Source organism: Monodelphis domestica, chromosome 2 (genome assembly GCF_027887165.1).
Source record: "Monodelphis domestica isolate mMonDom1 chromosome 2, mMonDom1.pri, whole genome shotgun sequence".
Classification (NCBI taxonomy): Eukaryota; Metazoa; Chordata; class Mammalia; order Didelphimorphia; family Didelphidae; genus Monodelphis; species Monodelphis domestica.
In genome coordinates, this window is record NC_077228.1 from 370,829,992 (window position 1) to 370,848,350 (window position 18,359).

The 18,359-nt window shown below is 37.6% G+C and overlaps 1 protein-coding gene and 1 pseudogene across 5 annotated transcripts in view; one reads left to right on the plus strand and one right to left on the minus strand.

Annotated features, from left to right (window-relative positions):
- RTN4IP1 (reticulon 4 interacting protein 1) overlaps positions 1-18,359 on the minus strand; it is a 60,334-nt gene that overhangs the window by 25,522 nt on the left and 16,453 nt on the right. For all 5 annotated transcript variants that reach the window (XM_016431223.2, XM_001378447.4, XM_056818633.1 and 2 more), the window contains exons 5-6: positions 4,829-4,877; positions 2,120-2,256 (exon numbers count right to left, since the gene is read on the minus strand). In XM_016431223.2, the coding sequence (XP_016286709.2) occupies positions 2,120-2,256; positions 4,829-4,877 (186 nt within the window). The remainder of the gene's footprint in view (positions 1-2,119; positions 2,257-4,828; positions 4,878-18,359) is intronic.
- On the plus strand, positions 13,480-14,884 carry LOC103097275 (retinitis pigmentosa 9 protein homolog; annotated as a pseudogene).

Here is an 18,359-nt window from a genome sequence, read left to right on the forward strand (position 1 = left end):
AAGAAGTCAATCAATAGTGACCAGACTCTCCTCTCTGCTCTAAGATGGTGACGAGCCCGGATTAGTCCTTCTTGTTGACATTTTATCAGGTGAAATGACATTAAAGAAGATGTATAACATCTGTTTCACTGCATGCTAAGGCCCATGGGAACTCTGCATCTGACTGATGGTTGAAACTTTCCATGAGTGTTGTTTCCCTGATTAAACCAGTTAGTCTCCCTCCTTGAGCACAAGAACTGTCTCCTTTTTTATTTGTATCCCTAAGGCCTAGAGCCTCTGCACACAGCAAGCACTTAATAAATGCTTCATTCATGCATATTCATTAATTCCCACTTCCAAGACCCATCGGAACTGGTGGCAAAGCTTCAGAACAGCAATACAGAGACCTGGGTGGTCTGGTTCTGAAGTGTTGACAGGGGAGGCCTAAAGCTGGCCTACTACCCACTACCATTTGAAGCAGCCTAGTATAATAATAGGTACTGTACCACCCACTTCTGTTGGCTCTGCATCCTCAAGCAAGTGGCAACTAAGTCTCCAAGGCAGAGTGGGATAATAGACAGTGTTTTGGCCTTGGAATGGGAAGACCTGGCTTCAAATTCCACCACCAATACGTGTGGCCAAGGACAAGGAACTCAACCTTTCTGAGCCTCAGTTTCCCCATCTTCAAAATGGAGTTAATGACAACAGTACCTGCAAGATGGTTATGAGACTCCAATGAGATGAGTTATGTAAAACACTCTGTGAGCCTTAAAGAGCTATATAAACATTAGCTACTATTACTATTTATTACAATTGTACTATATCTCTCAAAGAACTGCTGTGAAGAAACAATGTGTGAGCTGTAGAAGGCTATAAAAAAAAGAGCAACAACAAGCATAATAATAACCATGATCTGGCACATGACAAACCGAGAACAAAAAGATCCTTGGTTTATTTTCTCATTTTAAATGGAAAGAGATTTTTGGTGACTTTGTCCCAAGAGCAAAACTCAGAAAAACTCTATGAGATCCTGAATCCCTGGGTAACACAAACATTACAATCCTGGATCTGTTCGGTTCATTGTCTTTGCTTAAGTCTTGCCTTAGGAAGCTACTGACCCCAGAACAGTCACAGAATTGCTTCTTGTGGGGCCAACTGAGTAGGGAGGGATCATATCTATCTCTACATCTGGGGTTTGCTTGGTAAACATTGAGCAAACACACAAGCCTTGAATTTAGGTAAGCAAAGAACCCTGGCAATTCTCCATGTTGCCATTTAAACATTAACCCTCCTTTTGTTTCTATTGTGGCCTTATTATGTCAAAACATTGGAGGGGAGGGAGAAGGGAATATGCAGTTAGTAAATCCCTATTACATGCCAGGCACCTTCCTAAGCATTTACACATCTTATCTCATCTGATTTTCACAAGCATCCTAAGTGGTAGTCACTATAACCCCCATTTTACAGTTGAGGAAATTGAGGCACACAGAGGTTTAGTGGCTTACCCAAAGTCACATGGCCAGCAAATTTCTGAAGCTGGATTAGTACTCAGGTCTTCCTTTATGGTGCCAATTATGTATTTTATAAATGGCACTGGTTCATAAAACACACAGATTTTGTGAGGACAGAACTAAAAGCCAGTCGTATGCATCCTCTTCTTGAAAACTAGCCATGAATTTGGAAAGGATGATTGATAAACATGGGGCAAGTCAAATATCACCAGCAATTATCTAGAAACCACATAGATGTCTGGGCTATATTAAAACCGTAAAAATAGTCAATGAGATGGACTTTCTTTAAAATCCTTGCCTTCTGTCTTAGAATCAAGAACCAAGACAGAAGAGCGGTAAAGGGTAGGTGATGGGAGGTTAAGTGACTTTCCCAGGGTCACATATCTAGGAAGTGTCTGAGGCCAGATCTGAACCCAGATCCTCCCATCTGTAGGCCTGGTGCTCTATCCATTGAGTAACCCAGCTGCCCCTGGACCGACTTTTAATGAAACAGAATGGCTATCTTTATTGATACCTCTCTAAAGCTATAACATCATATCAAAGGGAAACGCAGACACCAAGCCATTCCAAGGTCCAGGCCACCCAGGCTGTGTCCTTAGAAGCTTTATTTCCCATCTCCCCATACATACAGTTTCAAGGATTTCAATTGTTCTTCCACATTTCCAGATCTGTAATCAATTATATCATCTGCTCCAAGCTTCTTTACTAGGGCACTGGCATCCCCAGAACAAACTGCTGTCACGTGGGCACCCCATGCTTTCAGTAACTAAAAAATAATTTTAAAAAAGAAATAAAATCTTAGGGATTGTCATCTGGAGAACATTAAATACCTAGTTCTCAAGAAAACAAAAGGAAGTCACCTGTGAGAGAAGCCAGTAAAAATGCATAAACTTTTGTTCACCAAGAAAACATTATAAAACAAATCTCATTTTTGCACTGTTTGTTGACTCACATTATAAATAATAATACCAATACCAACTAATATCAGGCAGGAAATATTCCATATTATTTCCCACTAGAGGTAGTGTAGAGTAGAAGTAGTGGATGGAGAGCTGGTCTCAGTTAGGAAAACCTGGGTTCAAGTTATACCTCTGATCCATAATCACTGTGCGACCTTGGGTAAGTAGCTAACGAGTCAGTGACTCACAAGACTTTCTATAAATTGCTGAGCAGATGCAGACCCCACTGACAGAAGGGATGCTCTCCTCAGGAGTTCTCTATCCCAGTGAAATCACAGGTCTGATTCAAAAGAATGCAAACAAATATACTCCCTTAATATAAGACATAAAAAGCCTCAACTTGAGTGTGTGGCTCCAACCTAAGACTCCCAATTTCTGAATTTCTGAAGCTGGATTAGCACTCACGTCTTCCTGAGCCACAAGTCCAACCTGGGGGTATCAATTAATCTCTGAGTGTGTTGTCACTGTCTGATTATAAATGGCAGAGCAGTTGCTGGTCTACCATGGTAAAAAGATTTCTTCACTAACTAATGAAATCATAGCCCTGGACCACCTGGCCCCTCCCACCCAATTATTTATTTATTTATTACTTTTATTTATTTATTTTTTTACTAAAAAAAGTTTAATTAATGTGGAATATTTTCCCATGGTTACTTGATTCATGTTCTTTCCCTCCCCTCCACTCACCCCCGCTCTTGTAGCCAATGAGCAAGTCCACTGAGTTTTACATGTGGCATTGATCAAGACCTACTTCCATATTATTAATATTTGCTCTAGGATGATCATTTAGAGTCTACATCTCCAATTATATCCCCATCAACCCATGTGATCAAGCAGTTGTTTTTCTTCTGTGTTTCTGATCCCATGGTTCTTTTTCTGGATGTGGATAGCATTTCTCATAAGTTCCTCTGGATTGTCCTGGGTCATTGCATTGCTATTAGTAGAGAAGTCCATTACATTCAATTGTACCACAGTGTATCCATCTCTGGTTACAATGTTCTCCTCGTTCTGCTCCTCTCACTCTGCATCAGTTCCTGGAGGTTGTTCCAGTTCACATGGAATTTCTCCACTTTATTATTCCTTTGGTCACAATAGTATTCCATCACTAACAGATACCACAATTTGTTCAGTCACTCCCCAATTGAATGGCATCCCCTCATTTTCCAGTCCAAAAAATTATTTTTAAGTAATAAAAGCAAAGACCATTGAAATTTCTATAACACTTTAGAACTGAGCTCAAGGCTTTCACAGTAAGAAGACTTTTCTAAAAGTTTAGTTAATAAGAAAAATGATTTGTGTTTTAAAGAAACAGAAAGAATCAGAAGATCAAAGGTTTAGACCTAGAAGACCCCTTAGAGGTTATATAGAGAGGATCTGAATACAAATCCTCTTACTCCAAATCCAGCATAATTTCCACTGCCCCCTTTAAGGTATGCTGGCAAAGTTTGCCACCTTCCATGAACATAGAGCAGAGGTTCTTTATCTGGGTTCCACAAAGAAGTCTGTAGATCAATTTTAGGGAATCCTTGAAGATGGATGGGAAATTATGTAGAAGTTTATCTTCTATCACCAATAACTAGGGGAGGATATAGTCAAGTGATTAAATCTCATAATAACTAAACATCATCAGATGTTAGCCTTTCCTGTTCACAAACTTCACCAGAAATCTCTTTACTCTCTCATAGCTCAGTTACAAAAACAGTCTGAAACTCCATGAGAACTCCCATCTTCCTCAACTTTGCCCTATACCTTACTTTCTCCAAGCAATAAAGATCACTGTGAAAAAAAACAATTTTAAGGGTGAAGTCATCTAAAATGCATTTTATTCATGGGTTGAAGATAAAAGCAGCTTGAATATAATGGCAAATTTCTTTCAAAAGCAAATCCCAAATTAGATACAAATGTGTTAAGAATGTGTTTTAGGATGAAAAGCTCATTAGTGACCATCATTTCCCTAATATTAAAATAAATCTGAAACTTAAGAAAAAAGTAAATTGTTCTCTAAGCACTGACTTACATTAATTACCTATCTGTCAAACATTAAATTATTGGGAATAATTTACACCAAATGGCAAAACAATTCAATAAATTTTTTGTCCCTTTTTTTCCTTTCTCAATAATTTAATAGTCCCCCCCCCCCCAATCTGGAGCTACTTAGCACTTTCACTGTGTATACTTTAATAGATACCTTAATATTTGAGTGAAGAAAAGAACCTGGAAATGTTAAAATATTCCTCATTGTTGCTTTTCTCCTTGAAATATCATACTGGTAAGAACAGATAATATATACCCCCTCTTCTCTGAGCTCTGCAGGATGCCTATAAAATGTATTTACATATTTAAATAAATTACAAGGTAATAATAATGCTTTTTATTTACCTGTGTTGCAAAGGTGCCAATTCCACCTGAAGCCCCCAAAATTAAAACCCTGTAATGCAAAAGAAATTATGACCAGTGAGAATACATTCAACAAGAATACAAGTCAATGAATTAGTGAACAGGCAAAAATATTTTGTTGCTATTGAATCACACTTTTAATCTCACTAAGCTACTCCCTGTCAGTTTGAGAGTTTTGTAAGGTGCACTAATTTAGGGTCAGTAGGATTTACTAGACTAGGTAAATTTACTGAAAGACACTGCTGATTTTAAAGAGCTGATATGAGTTCAAAAAGCTTAAGCTGACTTGCAGCGTGAGCTGTTAGAAATGGCACATGTAGCTACAGACTTTAAAAAGGGTAAAGTTGTATTTGGAAACTTCACTGGAGGTCACTATGAATTTCCATTAATACAAATCACAACAGGCTACTTAGTAGGTTTGGGGGTATTACTATTAATACCAACTTTGAATTAGCTTCTCACTCTTAAAACAAGAAACATCAGTAGTTGACTTAGAATCAAAGCAATTCCTTTTTCAATTTTTTGATGGAATGGTTGATTTCAATTTAAAGAATTTCAGAATTTTAAGTTTGGACCACAGAGATTATCTAATCCTAACCTTCATCGTACAAATGAGGAAACTAAGCAAAGAGAGGGTCAACTGGCTTGTCATGATCTAAAAAAGTATGACTAAACTGTAATATCCTTTGACCCTGTGATATTACTAGACACATACTTAAGGAGATTGGAAAGGGAAATTCCCATATTATAGATTACAAGAATATTTATTGTGACACTTTTTGAAATAGCAAATCACCAAAAGGAAAATGGATGCCCATTTTTTTTTTAAACCCTTACTATCCTTCTTGAAATCAATACTGTATATTGGTTCCAAGGCAGAAGAGTGGTAAGGGCTAGGCAATGGGGGTTAAGTGACTTGCCCAGAGTCACAGAGGTGGGAAGTGTCTCTGAGGTCAAATTTGAACCTAGGACCTCTGTCTCTAGGCCTGGCTCTCAATCCATTGAGCTACACAGCTGCCCCCTGGATGCCCAATTTTTGATTAAGGGCTGAACAAAATATGGTTTAAGAATTCAATGTAATATCATTGCATCATAAGAAATAATGTGAGTGATTTGGAGAAACTTGGGAAGACTTCTGGGAACTGACATAGAAGAAAGCAAGCAGAACCAGAATTATTGAAAAAGAAAAGAACAATGAAAGACATCAAATTTCTAATCAATAATGACTTTAGAAAATTTAAACTGAAGCATGAGATGTAATGGACCAAAGGGGTGGAATGAAGCAAAAATTTTCAGACATGGACAATAATTTACATAATAATGAATATCCTTGTTAAAAAGGAGATTTCTATGGGAAAGAATGGGTAATAGGAAGAATCACTAAGTGATGGTAATGTGGTGTGAGGGAGGAGGATCAGTTAAATAAATAAAAAATATACACACTTGAAAATATTTTATAATATATTGGCTTGCCCTTCTCCACGGGAGATGCAATTAACGAATCAGTATTTATAAGAAATGATGGATAGAGCATTCAAACATGGCTAGGCTTCTATGAACTGATGCTGAGTGATGATAAGCTGAATCAAGAGAGAACAATCTACACAATGACTACAATTTGAATAGAAAGAATAGTAACAAAAAAAAAACCCAACCCTGAACATTATATAATTATAGTGACCAAGCTTGGCCTCAGAGATGAGAAAATGTACCTTCTTGCTTTTTTTGTGTGTGTATATATGTTGTAGTTTTTTTGGGGGGTGAGGAGGATAGAGGAAGGGATAAAGCCAACAGGGCATAAGAGAGGAAGGGTTTGGAGCAACACTGACTAATGAACAATGAGTACATATGCTACCAGTAGGAATGGTCAAGGTTTTTTTCCCCCCTAAGCTTCACTGTAAAGAAATTCTCACTGAAAAGGGAAAGGGGGATGATGAGACTTAGAAAAAAACCAAAATTCCACCTTTTAAAAAAGAAAAGAAACCACTAGACTTCTGGGATAATATTTTGTTTGGGTTAGTTTTGGTTCTATTACTCTCCATAATCTTATTTTTCACTAAAATTCATGTAATTATAAAACTTTAGTCTGGAAGGTGTCTTGGAGAACTGAGCAAAATCCCTTCATTTTCTGATGAGATCATTCAGCTTTTCCAGACTATATTCTCCTCCTCAAAATGAAAACTGACAAACTAGATCCTGATCAAAGGAATCCCCTCTAATTGTCTCCACTTAGAGTTGGTGAAACCAAATTTAATTATCATATTCTACCCTGCCCCTCTATCCAAAGTAGAGAAATCTGGGTTTGGGAACTGACTGTAACAGAGATGCGCTGCTACAGTAAGGACATGTTACTTTCTCCAACAGGAAGAGCATATCTCCCAGTAACTGCCTGATGTGTTCAAAGAGAGAAAGCCTATAGCATCCCTGAGGGTCATTTCCATTCAGGGGCTGCTCCTCCAGTTTCACAACAGTGGAAGCCTCTTAAGTGGAGGCTTCAGTTCACTATGCAGCCACCTGATGGCACCCCAAAGTGCAAAATGAACAATTGACAAGTGAGGTTTAGCACTCTGATTCAGTTTAGGACCAACCCAGGGGACATACAGTTTCCCAGCAGCTCCATGCTGTGGAGGTCATTCAGAACATATGGGAGGGAGGGAGACAGAGAGAGAGAGAGACGACAGAGAGAGAGAGAAATGATGAGAAGAGGGCTAACGTACTTGTTCTGTAAACAAAACAAGTATGGTGTGGCTAAATGAATGCAGAAGCCAGAAGGAAGGTGGTTCTGAACTGCAGTGGGATGGCATAATTACCGCTATTTGACCCACCCAAACTCTTTTAAGGCAGAGAGAAATGATTGCTGATAATTTCCAAAAGATTCTTTCAGATTGGTGTTTACTGTTAGAATACAAATTCATCCACTTTACAAATATGTTGTATTAATAAATTTGACAGGAAGCTGTCTTCAAAACCCATTCATCCAACCATTATCATTATTTATGTAACCCTTAAATATTATGTGAAGGGCACTTTCCTAGGTGACATATTTTTTGTGGTACCCACATGGGATGTGAAGAGTACCATGCGACATCATCAGAAATGAAATCAACTATTCAATTCATCAAGAAGCAGGAGATGACCGGTTATAGACATTGTTGTGTTTCACAATCAGCTTCCCGTGTAGTTAAGAGCACTGAAAGTTTATAGTCCAAAGTAAATAGTAGTGGTAGTCTCTCGGTAACTGAGGATGACGATTGTCTTTGTGTGCTTTCATCTGTGATACAGATGAGTGTGCACAAAGACACTTGTGCGTGAAGGAGATTTAAGTGGAAGAGTCAATGCACAGAGACAGTCCCACTCTCTCGGCTTTGGAAGCCTGGGTCCAGTGGCATGAAAAATCGTTACACCTGGAGACTTCCTCAGCGGCATTGGATGGCCGTGTTGTCTTTTGTGCTCCAATAACGCCCTAAGCACTCCACAGTTAGCTGAAACAAAAACTACAGAAAGTTCAGGATGATGAGGATTGAGGAAGAAAAAAACAACCTTCAGAATTGCCTGGTAAGTTAGTTTATAACCTTTGAGAAAATAGTTTCAGTAAAGTTAGTGGGGTTAGAAGCTATATTATAGGAAGTAGAGGTAGTAGGTATAGACTGTTCTTCCTAGGAGTTTAGCAATGCAAGGAGCAGAATGATAGAAGTAGATGAAGTAGTGGGGTCAAGTGAAGGTTTTCTTTTTGTTTTCAGTGAAAATAAATGAAATTACTTGGAGTCCCCTTTGGATCAGTCCATCTATTGCTAGGATGCTGTTCCAGGTCTTTTCTCTCTGAATTCTCAGGATGATGTCTTATGTGGACCTTCTCTAAATTCTCTAGGGATTATATTTCTCCTCAATATTTCTTCACTGTTTTTGAGTCAGTATTGATCTTAGTCATCCAAGATATTTTGAATAACTGCCCATCTTTCATGTATAAAAATGGGTGATTCCTTCATATTCTGCTCTAGGCCCCCTTTTCTTTCTATGTTCCTTCTCAGCCATACTAGATCAATAGTTGTTTCCTGAATTTGACATTCCATTTCTCACTTCTATGAATTTGCAAAAGCCACCCTCCATGCTTGGCATGAACTCCTTCATCAATGCCTTTCAGAATCCTTGTTGTCCATTAAGATTGAGCTTAGATGCTACTCTTCTTCAGAGGCCCAAAGATCTTTAAATTACCTTGTATTTAGTTATCTGTGTATATGGTATATCTTCTGGTGGAATCCACATTCCTGAGGGTAGGAGCTGCTTCGTTTTATTGCCTTTGTATAATCCAGTATTGAACAAGCACATATGTATACCCAGTTTGGAGTAGAAATACATTAAACTCAATAAGAGAAAAAAGAGCAATGGGAGGAAGGTTAAGAAAGGATAGCTTTAAAGGGTAATAAAAAGGAGAAATTAAAAGAATTAAAATTAAAGAATTTTCTTTATATTGCCTGCTAGACAACTAAAGAATGGCTGAACAAAATTGTAGAATATGAAAGTAATGGAATATTATGGGGTCATAAGAAATAACTTAAAAGAGACAATTTCAGAGAATCTTGGGTAGTATGAACTGACCCAGTGGGAAGAAAGCAGAATCAGGAGAACAATTTATACAAGAATTACAATGATGTCAAGAAAAGTAACTTTGAAAGGCTTAACTCTAATCAATACAATGACTAACCATGTCACCAGAGGATCATATTTCCTATCTCCTCACTAGATAGGTGAGAGGCAAAAAGTATAGAAAGAGATAGGTATTTTTGAATGTGGACACTGAATGTATTCACTTTTTTTTTGCTAGACTATGCTTATTTCTTATAAGACTTAAAAAAAAAAATCTTCCTAGGGTTTTTTTAACTTACAGTGGGTTTGAGGTGGGGAAAGGAGTTTGGCAATAGTGTTACCAAAAAAAAGTCAAATAAAGCTAAGACCTTTTGACCCAGCAATAGCACTACTGAGTCTTTATCCCAAAGAGATCAGAGAGATAGGAAAAGAACCTACTTGTACAAAAATATTTTAGCAGCTCTTTTTGGGGTGGCAAAGAATTGGAAACTGATAGGGTGTCCATCAACTGGAGAATGGCTGAAATATGGTAATGGTTGTAATGAAATACTATTGCACCATAACAAATGTTGAACAAGATGAGTTCAGAAAAACCTGGAAAGACTTATATGAACTGATGCAAAGAGAAGTGAGCAAAACCAGGAAAACAATATATCCATTAACAGAAATACTGTAAGATAATCAACTGTGAAAGACTAAACTATTATCAGCAAAACAAGGTCCCAAGAACCCCAAGGAACTCATGATAAAAAAACACTAACCACAGCTAAAGGAAATATTGGAATCTGATTGCAGACCAAAACATCTTTCATTTTATTCCATTTATGATTTTTTTATTGTATATGTGATATATATCTTCTGTCACAGCACATGGAATATGGAAATATGTATTGCATGAAAACACTGGTATAACCTATATTAGACTATATACTACCTGGGGTGATGGAGGGAGGGAGAGAATCTAAATCACAAAATGTCAGAAAATAATTGTCAAAAATTGTTTCTACCTGTAAATTTAAAAAAAGCCTTTTTAAGGACACTGAAACATTTTTTAAAGCACTAAGATGAGTACAGAAGAAAGTTCAGGAGGAAGCATAGACAAGCAGGATGTTTTTGAAAGTAATGTACATAATTTATGATATATTTTCAAAATTCAAACTGTATGAAACAAAGACTTATGGTTTTATAGAAAATTTAATATTTATGTTGTTCTATATAGATAAAAATGCTCTTTTGGGGGGGTTCAAGTTCAGAGTGAAAAAATATTTTATAATTTTAAGATCACCATACCATTATACCCACTGCTGTCACAGGAAGACATCTGACAGGTAACTGGTATAAATGATTAGCCTGTTTTCCCTTCCTCAGTCCCTAATCCTAGTGATTCCGAATCAATTATTTCCTGAGACTTTAGCCTTCTCTCTATGCCACCTCTCTTATAATCAACACATAAGCAAGCACTTAAATGCTTTTTTCTCTACTCATTCATTCCCACCTTTACAGCCCATGGCCTCCTCTCTTTCCCTTTCTTTTGGCCTTCTGGAATCCTCACTAAATCAGCAACAAGTTCCTTTTATTCTTGATCTTTCCCTCTTGTCTAGTTAGATTTAGGATGGAAGAAAAGGACCTGAGAGGCCATCTAGATTTTTTTATAGATGAGGAAACTGAGAATCATTTTCTAGATGAGAATTACAGAGCTTAAGTAACTTGATCCAGATCACATACATTGTGACGTTCCCCATTATGTTAAAATAAGTAAAAAGTTAAAGTTTGCAAAAAGAATATGAAAGTCAGGACGTGACATACAAAGCCTAGAAATGTATTGATATCCCACCATTCACCTAAATATAGCCTATGACCCATTACCTAAACCAAATTTTATAGTAAGATACCCTAAATACCCCATAAAAGAAAAGAAAAAATTCAAACTTCTCTGCTCTGAAAGGAGATTTTCAAAAAATTTTACTTATATTTACCAGATCTTGGGGGTGCCATGTCCCTAAACCCGGTGATATGGAAGGGATACCTATCTTCTTCAATTCACTATTCTAGCTATCTAAAAGGATAGTGATATCTTAGAATTCACCATTACCCATAATTATGGCATCCCCATGATTCCTTCTTAGAATTATTAGCCTCAGAAAATTCCTGTCACATTACAATTTCCTTTTATTTCACGTCTCCCTTTGTCTTAATTCTCCTAAATCCAGTCTTCATATTCACCATGACCCCACATCTTTCTAGGTTTCCTTCCATTATCCCTGCTCTGGTACTGATTTCCTCTTTACACAGACTTGGCCTAATAGTTAATATCCCTCCCTTGCTGTCACACACACACTATATGCCAATTCTCAACTATAAACTACCAGTTGGGCACTTGTATAGAACAAGAAGACATAAATTCATCTGAAGTCTTCTAGAACAGTAGTGTCAAACTCAACTAGAAATGGGAGCCACTAAACAGTACATAAAGATCTGTAGGGCGTGCACATTGACTTAGAAATCCTCATACTATTATTATCTCTGTTTTATTATATTTTAATTTATTTTGTTAAATATTTCCCAATTACATCTTCATTTGGTTCAGGCTGCATTCAAGGGTATTGTTTAACATGGGTTTGATTCTTCTGTTCTAAGATGTCTTACACACAGTTCAAAGAATTCTCTATTCAATCCATAAATCAACATGCATTTATTATTTGCCAAACACTGTGGTAAGTGCTATTGATGTCAAGGTTTTCAGATTCTCAGAGTTGAAAGGGATCTCAGAGGCTCTTCTGTACAACTCGTACCTGAATAGGCATTCTTTCTATAGCCTACTCGAGTGGTTGTGTAATCTTTGCATGAAGACCTCTAATGAGAGGGAACCCACTATAACTGTATTAGTGTCCACTTTCTATCACTCCATCTTTTCCACAAGAATAACATGAGATTTGGTCAAATGCTCTGAGCCAAAATCAAGGAAACTCTTATCTAAAGCATTCCCTTAATCTATTTGTCTCTTGGCCTTGACAATAAGGAAATTAGATTCAACTGGCAAGAACTACTCTTGATGAGGCCACACTGGCCCTTTGTGATCATGGATTCCTTTTCTACAGGTTCACCAGTCATGCCTTTAATAATACATTATAAGAATTTGCCATGAATTGAAGTAAAAGCTCACTGGCCTATAACTTACAGATTCTACCCTCTTCCCTCTTTTGAAAATCAAAACACATTCTCTTTAGCTCTGCTCTACCCATCCCAATGTTCTCCAACATCAATGCCTTAGCACTATATCCAAATAGTCTCATTTACAGATGATACTGTACTAATTGCATTGAACTCCAAAACACAACAAAGTCTCTTCAGTGAAATCAAGAGCAATATTAAAGAGAATGAATGGTCTTACTATCTTCACTAGAAAAAGAAAGTAGATGAAAAAACATATTGCCCGGACTATGACAAGCCTGTTGTATGAGATTCTATTTTATAAAAACAAAAACAAAAACACATATGGTATAAAAAATATACATTTCACATGTCTACATATACTTTAATAAACTTTGAATAGAGTATAAAGTCTACATATACATGTCTACATAATGAGTGTGTATAGTTCTACTAAGTTATAGATCAGTTTTGATCTACATGAATGGAGCTCATTCCCACATCAGAAAATCCCCACATTGACAAAAATTGGAGAACTTGGTTGCATAGTCATCCATTTATATCCAGCAATCTACTGACCCATCTATGTAGTCAAATTAGACATTGTAAATGGGCAATGAGCTGGTTCCAGAGTCGAATAGGAAGATATTAGACTATGTGACATTTGGCAAATTACACAGTATTTTACAATGATCCCAGGATGCTCATTAATTTGAAAGCTATCTCTTTACTATCAATATTCTCCCAGTGATGCTATATGGTTGTAACTCCCTGGAACATCATGACCTTGTAAGATCATTGCCAGAGATTCCATTGCCAAAAGCAATGGGAAGATGCATGGTAGATAGCAGGATATTACTAATGATGATCTATATGCCTTAGAAATGGTATGAGACATTATGGATGCCATGGATGAATGGAGAAAGAAGGTGACTGATAACAACACTGAAAGTACAAGGATCAACAGTTCAGGTACTAGTTTGGTATTCCTGACACATTAAAATCAGTGGAATAAGGATGCTAAGACATTGTAAGAAGGCAGCTCAGGGACGCAGTGAATAGAGAGAAGAGGATCTAGGTTCAAATCTGACCCCAGACACTTCCTAACTGGATAACCCTGGGCAAGTCACTTAACTATACCCGATCCTTAGTATCAATTCTAAGACAGAAGGAAAGGGTCAAAAAAAAAAGACAACATTACAGGGATCCTCCATGGAGAATGGATAGAAAGACACAGACAAAAAGCATTTATTATTAGAAGGCATGGAAGGATTCTGATCTGCATCAGTGAAGGAATTATCTACATCAGCACACCCAGTAAATATATCCATCAACATAGCTATATATAAAGGGGGAAGATTTAGCCCTGAGTGTGCCACTAACTAGCTATGTGATGCTAACCAATTCCCTTTAACCTTTTATGAGCCTGACTTTCCTTATCTGTAAAATAAAAATTTGACTAGGTAATTTAACCTTTTTAGGATTTGATAAACCAGTAAAAGATCTATATGAGAGCAGCAGCAGCGGGGAGACCCGGGCCTAGGCCCAGCCATGCCTCTGCCCCCTGGGCCATCCCCATGCAGGTGCAGGCCTGGAGCACTGGGGCAGCCCCAAGCAGGCCTGGAAGGCTGCCGAGCTAGAGCAGCAGCAGCAGCAGCAGCAGCACCAGGAGCAGAAGTGACGGTGGCAGGACACACAGCAGCGGTAGCAGCTGCAGCACCTCGAGCCCTTTTATGAAAAACCTCTTCCTGGACTTAGGGAAGATGAGACTAAGCCAGAAGACGGTATCCCAGATGTACCAGGCAATGAACATGCCAGAGAATTTCTGGCTCATGCTCCAACTAAAGGATTCTGGATGCCCCTGGGGGAAGAAGTCATGGTTATTCAATGCTGGCACCGTAAACGGTATGGACACAGAACAGGTGACAAAGAATGCCCATTCTTTATCAAAGGCAATCAGAAATTAGAACAATTCAGAGTAGCATACGAAGATCCCATGTATGACATCATAAGAGAGAATAAGTGGCATGAAAAAGATGTGAGGATAAACAGTTAAAGAAGCTTCTAGAGGATTCTACCTCAGATGAAGATGGCACTAGTTCCAGCTCCTCAGAATGTAAGGAGAAGCAAGAGAGAAAGAAGAAAGAGAAACATAAGAAAAGGGAAAAGGAGAAGAAAAAGAGAAAGAAAAAGAAAAAAAAGCACAAATCTAAGTCAAATGAGAGTTCAGACTCTGACTAAAAAGTCATTTCCTTTGAATCTACCTTGTCACTTCAGAATCATAGCTGAATGTCAGAGGTAAAGAAGAAGTAGCCACAAAAGGGCCTCAATTGACAGTTGTCATCTGTAGCATCCCTCCATGGCATTTTGCCCTCACTGCCAACAGTGATCAATTCACTGTGATGTTCAGTTTCTTATATGCCATACTGCTGGATTCTCTTCCTCCCTGTGTACTGTAGTTTGTGATTAGTTTTGAAAAAAAAATCAAGCATAAGATACAAAAATGTTCTAGGTGTTTCCAAGAGAGATTCCCCTAGAAGATCAGAGGGTTAATGGGGTAGTAGGATGACTTGAGAAGTTGAGATCTTCAGCAGTTACAAGTGTGTTCTATTGGGTGATGAATAATAAAACTCCATTATTTCTGACATAAAAAAAAATCTATGTGAGATAAAAAAAAATGGAGAGACCAAAATCTGAATTTATCTTTGGGCTGCTCTTTTTTTTTTTTGCTTTCTTTCCAACTATCCTTTAGGTACTAAATCAATTTTGGTTTATTTCCCATTCTGATTTCACCTGTTATTTAGCCCTTACATGCCACTTATTCCCTAAGTGCTTTGTGATTATTTATTCATTGTTCCTTGCAACCCCAAGAGACAGATCATCATCTTGCCCATTTTGAAAAGACAGAGAAACATGGGCAAGAAAAAAACAGGCATATACAATGAGTCAGCAGGAGATTAGGAATCAGATTTCTGAAGCCCCAAACCTCTGTATATTACTAGAACATTATGCTAAATGTGGTGAGTGGGAGTCAACAAGGCATAATGGAAAGAACAATACGAGTAGGGTTCTCTAGCTTCTCTCTTCCTTCCTTAATTTGCTGTGTCACCCTTGGTAGCCATTTAATTTCTAAGATAGTTTTCTCATCTATAAATTGAGGAGTTTGTATGAACTGTATAGAATCAAGTAGATACGAGAGAAGGACATATACACAAAAATGTGTCTATGGGAAGTGAATGAGAAGAACACTAAACTGAAGTCTGGCACTGAGCAAGGACACTGACCAATCTCAGCCTTGGGAGGAGACAGGAGTACAAAACATTGTCTCCCTAGCTGTGAACTGGTTTTGTTTGAGTATTTTTCTTTGTCTTAGGGAAAGCTCATTTGCAGGAGAAGAGTGGTCTGGAGTGGGGGTGGGGTGGTAATATCCAGGGGAATATAAACTACTTAAAGGCAATGATTATCTTACTTTTGCATTTGTATCCTAGAAGCAGCATGGTGTCATGGTAGGAAAGACCCCAGACAAATTTAACCTCTCAGGGCTCTAGGCAGCTCTTTAGGACTCAAATGGCAGAGGTGTCTACTTATATTGGCAATAATAGACAACAATAACAACTAATATTTATATAGCACTTCCTATATGCAGGGCACTGTGCCTGGCACTTTACAACTGTTATATCATTTGAGCCTCACAACAACTTTGGGATTTAGATGTTTTTATTATCCCCATTTTACAGATGAGGGAATTGAGGCAAGCAGAGGTTAAGTGATTTGCCTACAGTCACACAGTTAGTAAGGGTCTGAGGCTGGATTTGAACTCTAGTCTTCTGACCCCAGGCCCAGCACCCTATCCACTCTACCAAATAGCTGAGTTTCCTGATACTGGAGTTTCTAGTATCAATGAAATCTCAGACCCTGTTACTATCCTTAATCTCGATGTCTAACCCATACTGGTAATTAATACATGCTTACTAACTGAAAGAAGGAAATGATTGGTATGTAGAAACAAAAAGCACCAATAAATCATCTTTAAGTAAATGAAAATAACAAAGAGCCACTCCCCCCTTCCAAAAGAGGAAGTTGCACTGGAGGATTTGAGTCCCTTTCAACTTAGAGTTTGTGGGAAGAAGTTGACATTCTCTGTTATAGCTGAGCCTATATGTGTGTTCTCAAGGCTCTTTAAAAGAGAAACACGTTTCACCTTTATGATTTTCCCTAGCCACCCCACCTGGTACATGAAAGCCAAAAATAATTTTATATTCTGTCATGAATACAGTTTTTTGGCACAAGTGCCAATCTACTAAATCCTAAAGGCTTTTGTGGAGCTCAGTAACAAAAGAAGCCCCAAGACTGTGAGATAAACCCACCACAGAAACAAAGAGACTCTCAGAAATAGGGAGAAAGCTGGAAAAGTCTACTCCTGTATTTCTAGTCCATCTCTCAGCATGAAAATAGATGAAAGGAAACAAATTGCAGGGAAATCATAAATGATTTATAAATGGGCTAACCTAATCTCATAATCAAATGAGAGGAATCTTTTTTTTTTTTAAATGTGGCTGACAAGATGTACTGAGGCAGAGAACCTAAAAAGACTAAACATACTCTGACCAACAGAACAGCCTTGTGCATCAAATAAAAGTATTGCCTTTTAGTCAAGACTGAACACAGAAACAGGATCATTCAGGATTCTTACTTGGGCCTACATCCTGAGATTTTTTACAGTATCATAAGGCCTATTCTTAGGAATGAAAATATGAAGATTCTCTGAATTCCCTTTACTATTTTCAAGAGTTTAAAGCTGGAAAGTTAAATTTCCTTTATGGTGTATGAAGTGTCCAATCTCAAGTGCTTATACCAGGTGAAGATAAGGTAGTTTTCCCACCAGGAGACAAATTTTAAGCAGGACAAGAGAAACTCAAGGGCTTTTTGACATAACCAATACATAAACAAATTGCTATCAGATGTTTCCCATATCCAAAAAGAAAATTTAGGTGTGGAAATTTATTAAAAATATTATTAATGCTGAAAGCCACATGTTATTTATGTATTCCCACTGAATTAATCATGAAAAATAATGGATGGGCTACTGTCTGATATGAAAAAATAATTTCACTTGATATCTGGGGATATCAAAATGGGAGGAGAAAAATGATATATTTTATGATATCATCAGAACCCAGAGATTAAATTTTTTCTCTGATTCACTGAAGCTCAGATCTTACATATCAGTATCATTCTAATAAAAGCAAGAGACTAGAGAAGAGAGAAGAAATAAACTCCATTGTTTTTGCAGAGTTTTGTCTGAATTAAAAAAAACCCTAAAGTTGGGCAGCTAATTATCAGACAGTTTGGTATTAGGCAAAAAGCACTGGACTAAAGAGTCAGGGGAGACTAGGTTCAAATCTTGGTTCGGATGGCTCACTTCTGATAGCTATATGACCATGGGAAAATTCACTTAATCCCTCTAAGCTTATTTTCTCAGCTGTAAAATGGAGGCAACAATACTTGCATTAATTATCTCAGAGAGCTGTTTTGTGAAAAGTACTTAGTAAACCTTAAAATGGTGGTAAAATGTAAATTATTACCATTAGCAGAGTTTAGACTGGCAACAGGTCTCCTAGTCCCAACACCACATACACCACAGAAGTGTCTAAAACAGATTCCAGAAGTCTATGAACACACATGGAATTTGGGAAAGGAGGACTAGGGCTTTTTCCCTAGGCATATTTTTCTAATTCTATCCCAAAGTGTGCCTGAGAAGATGGAAAAAACCCACTTA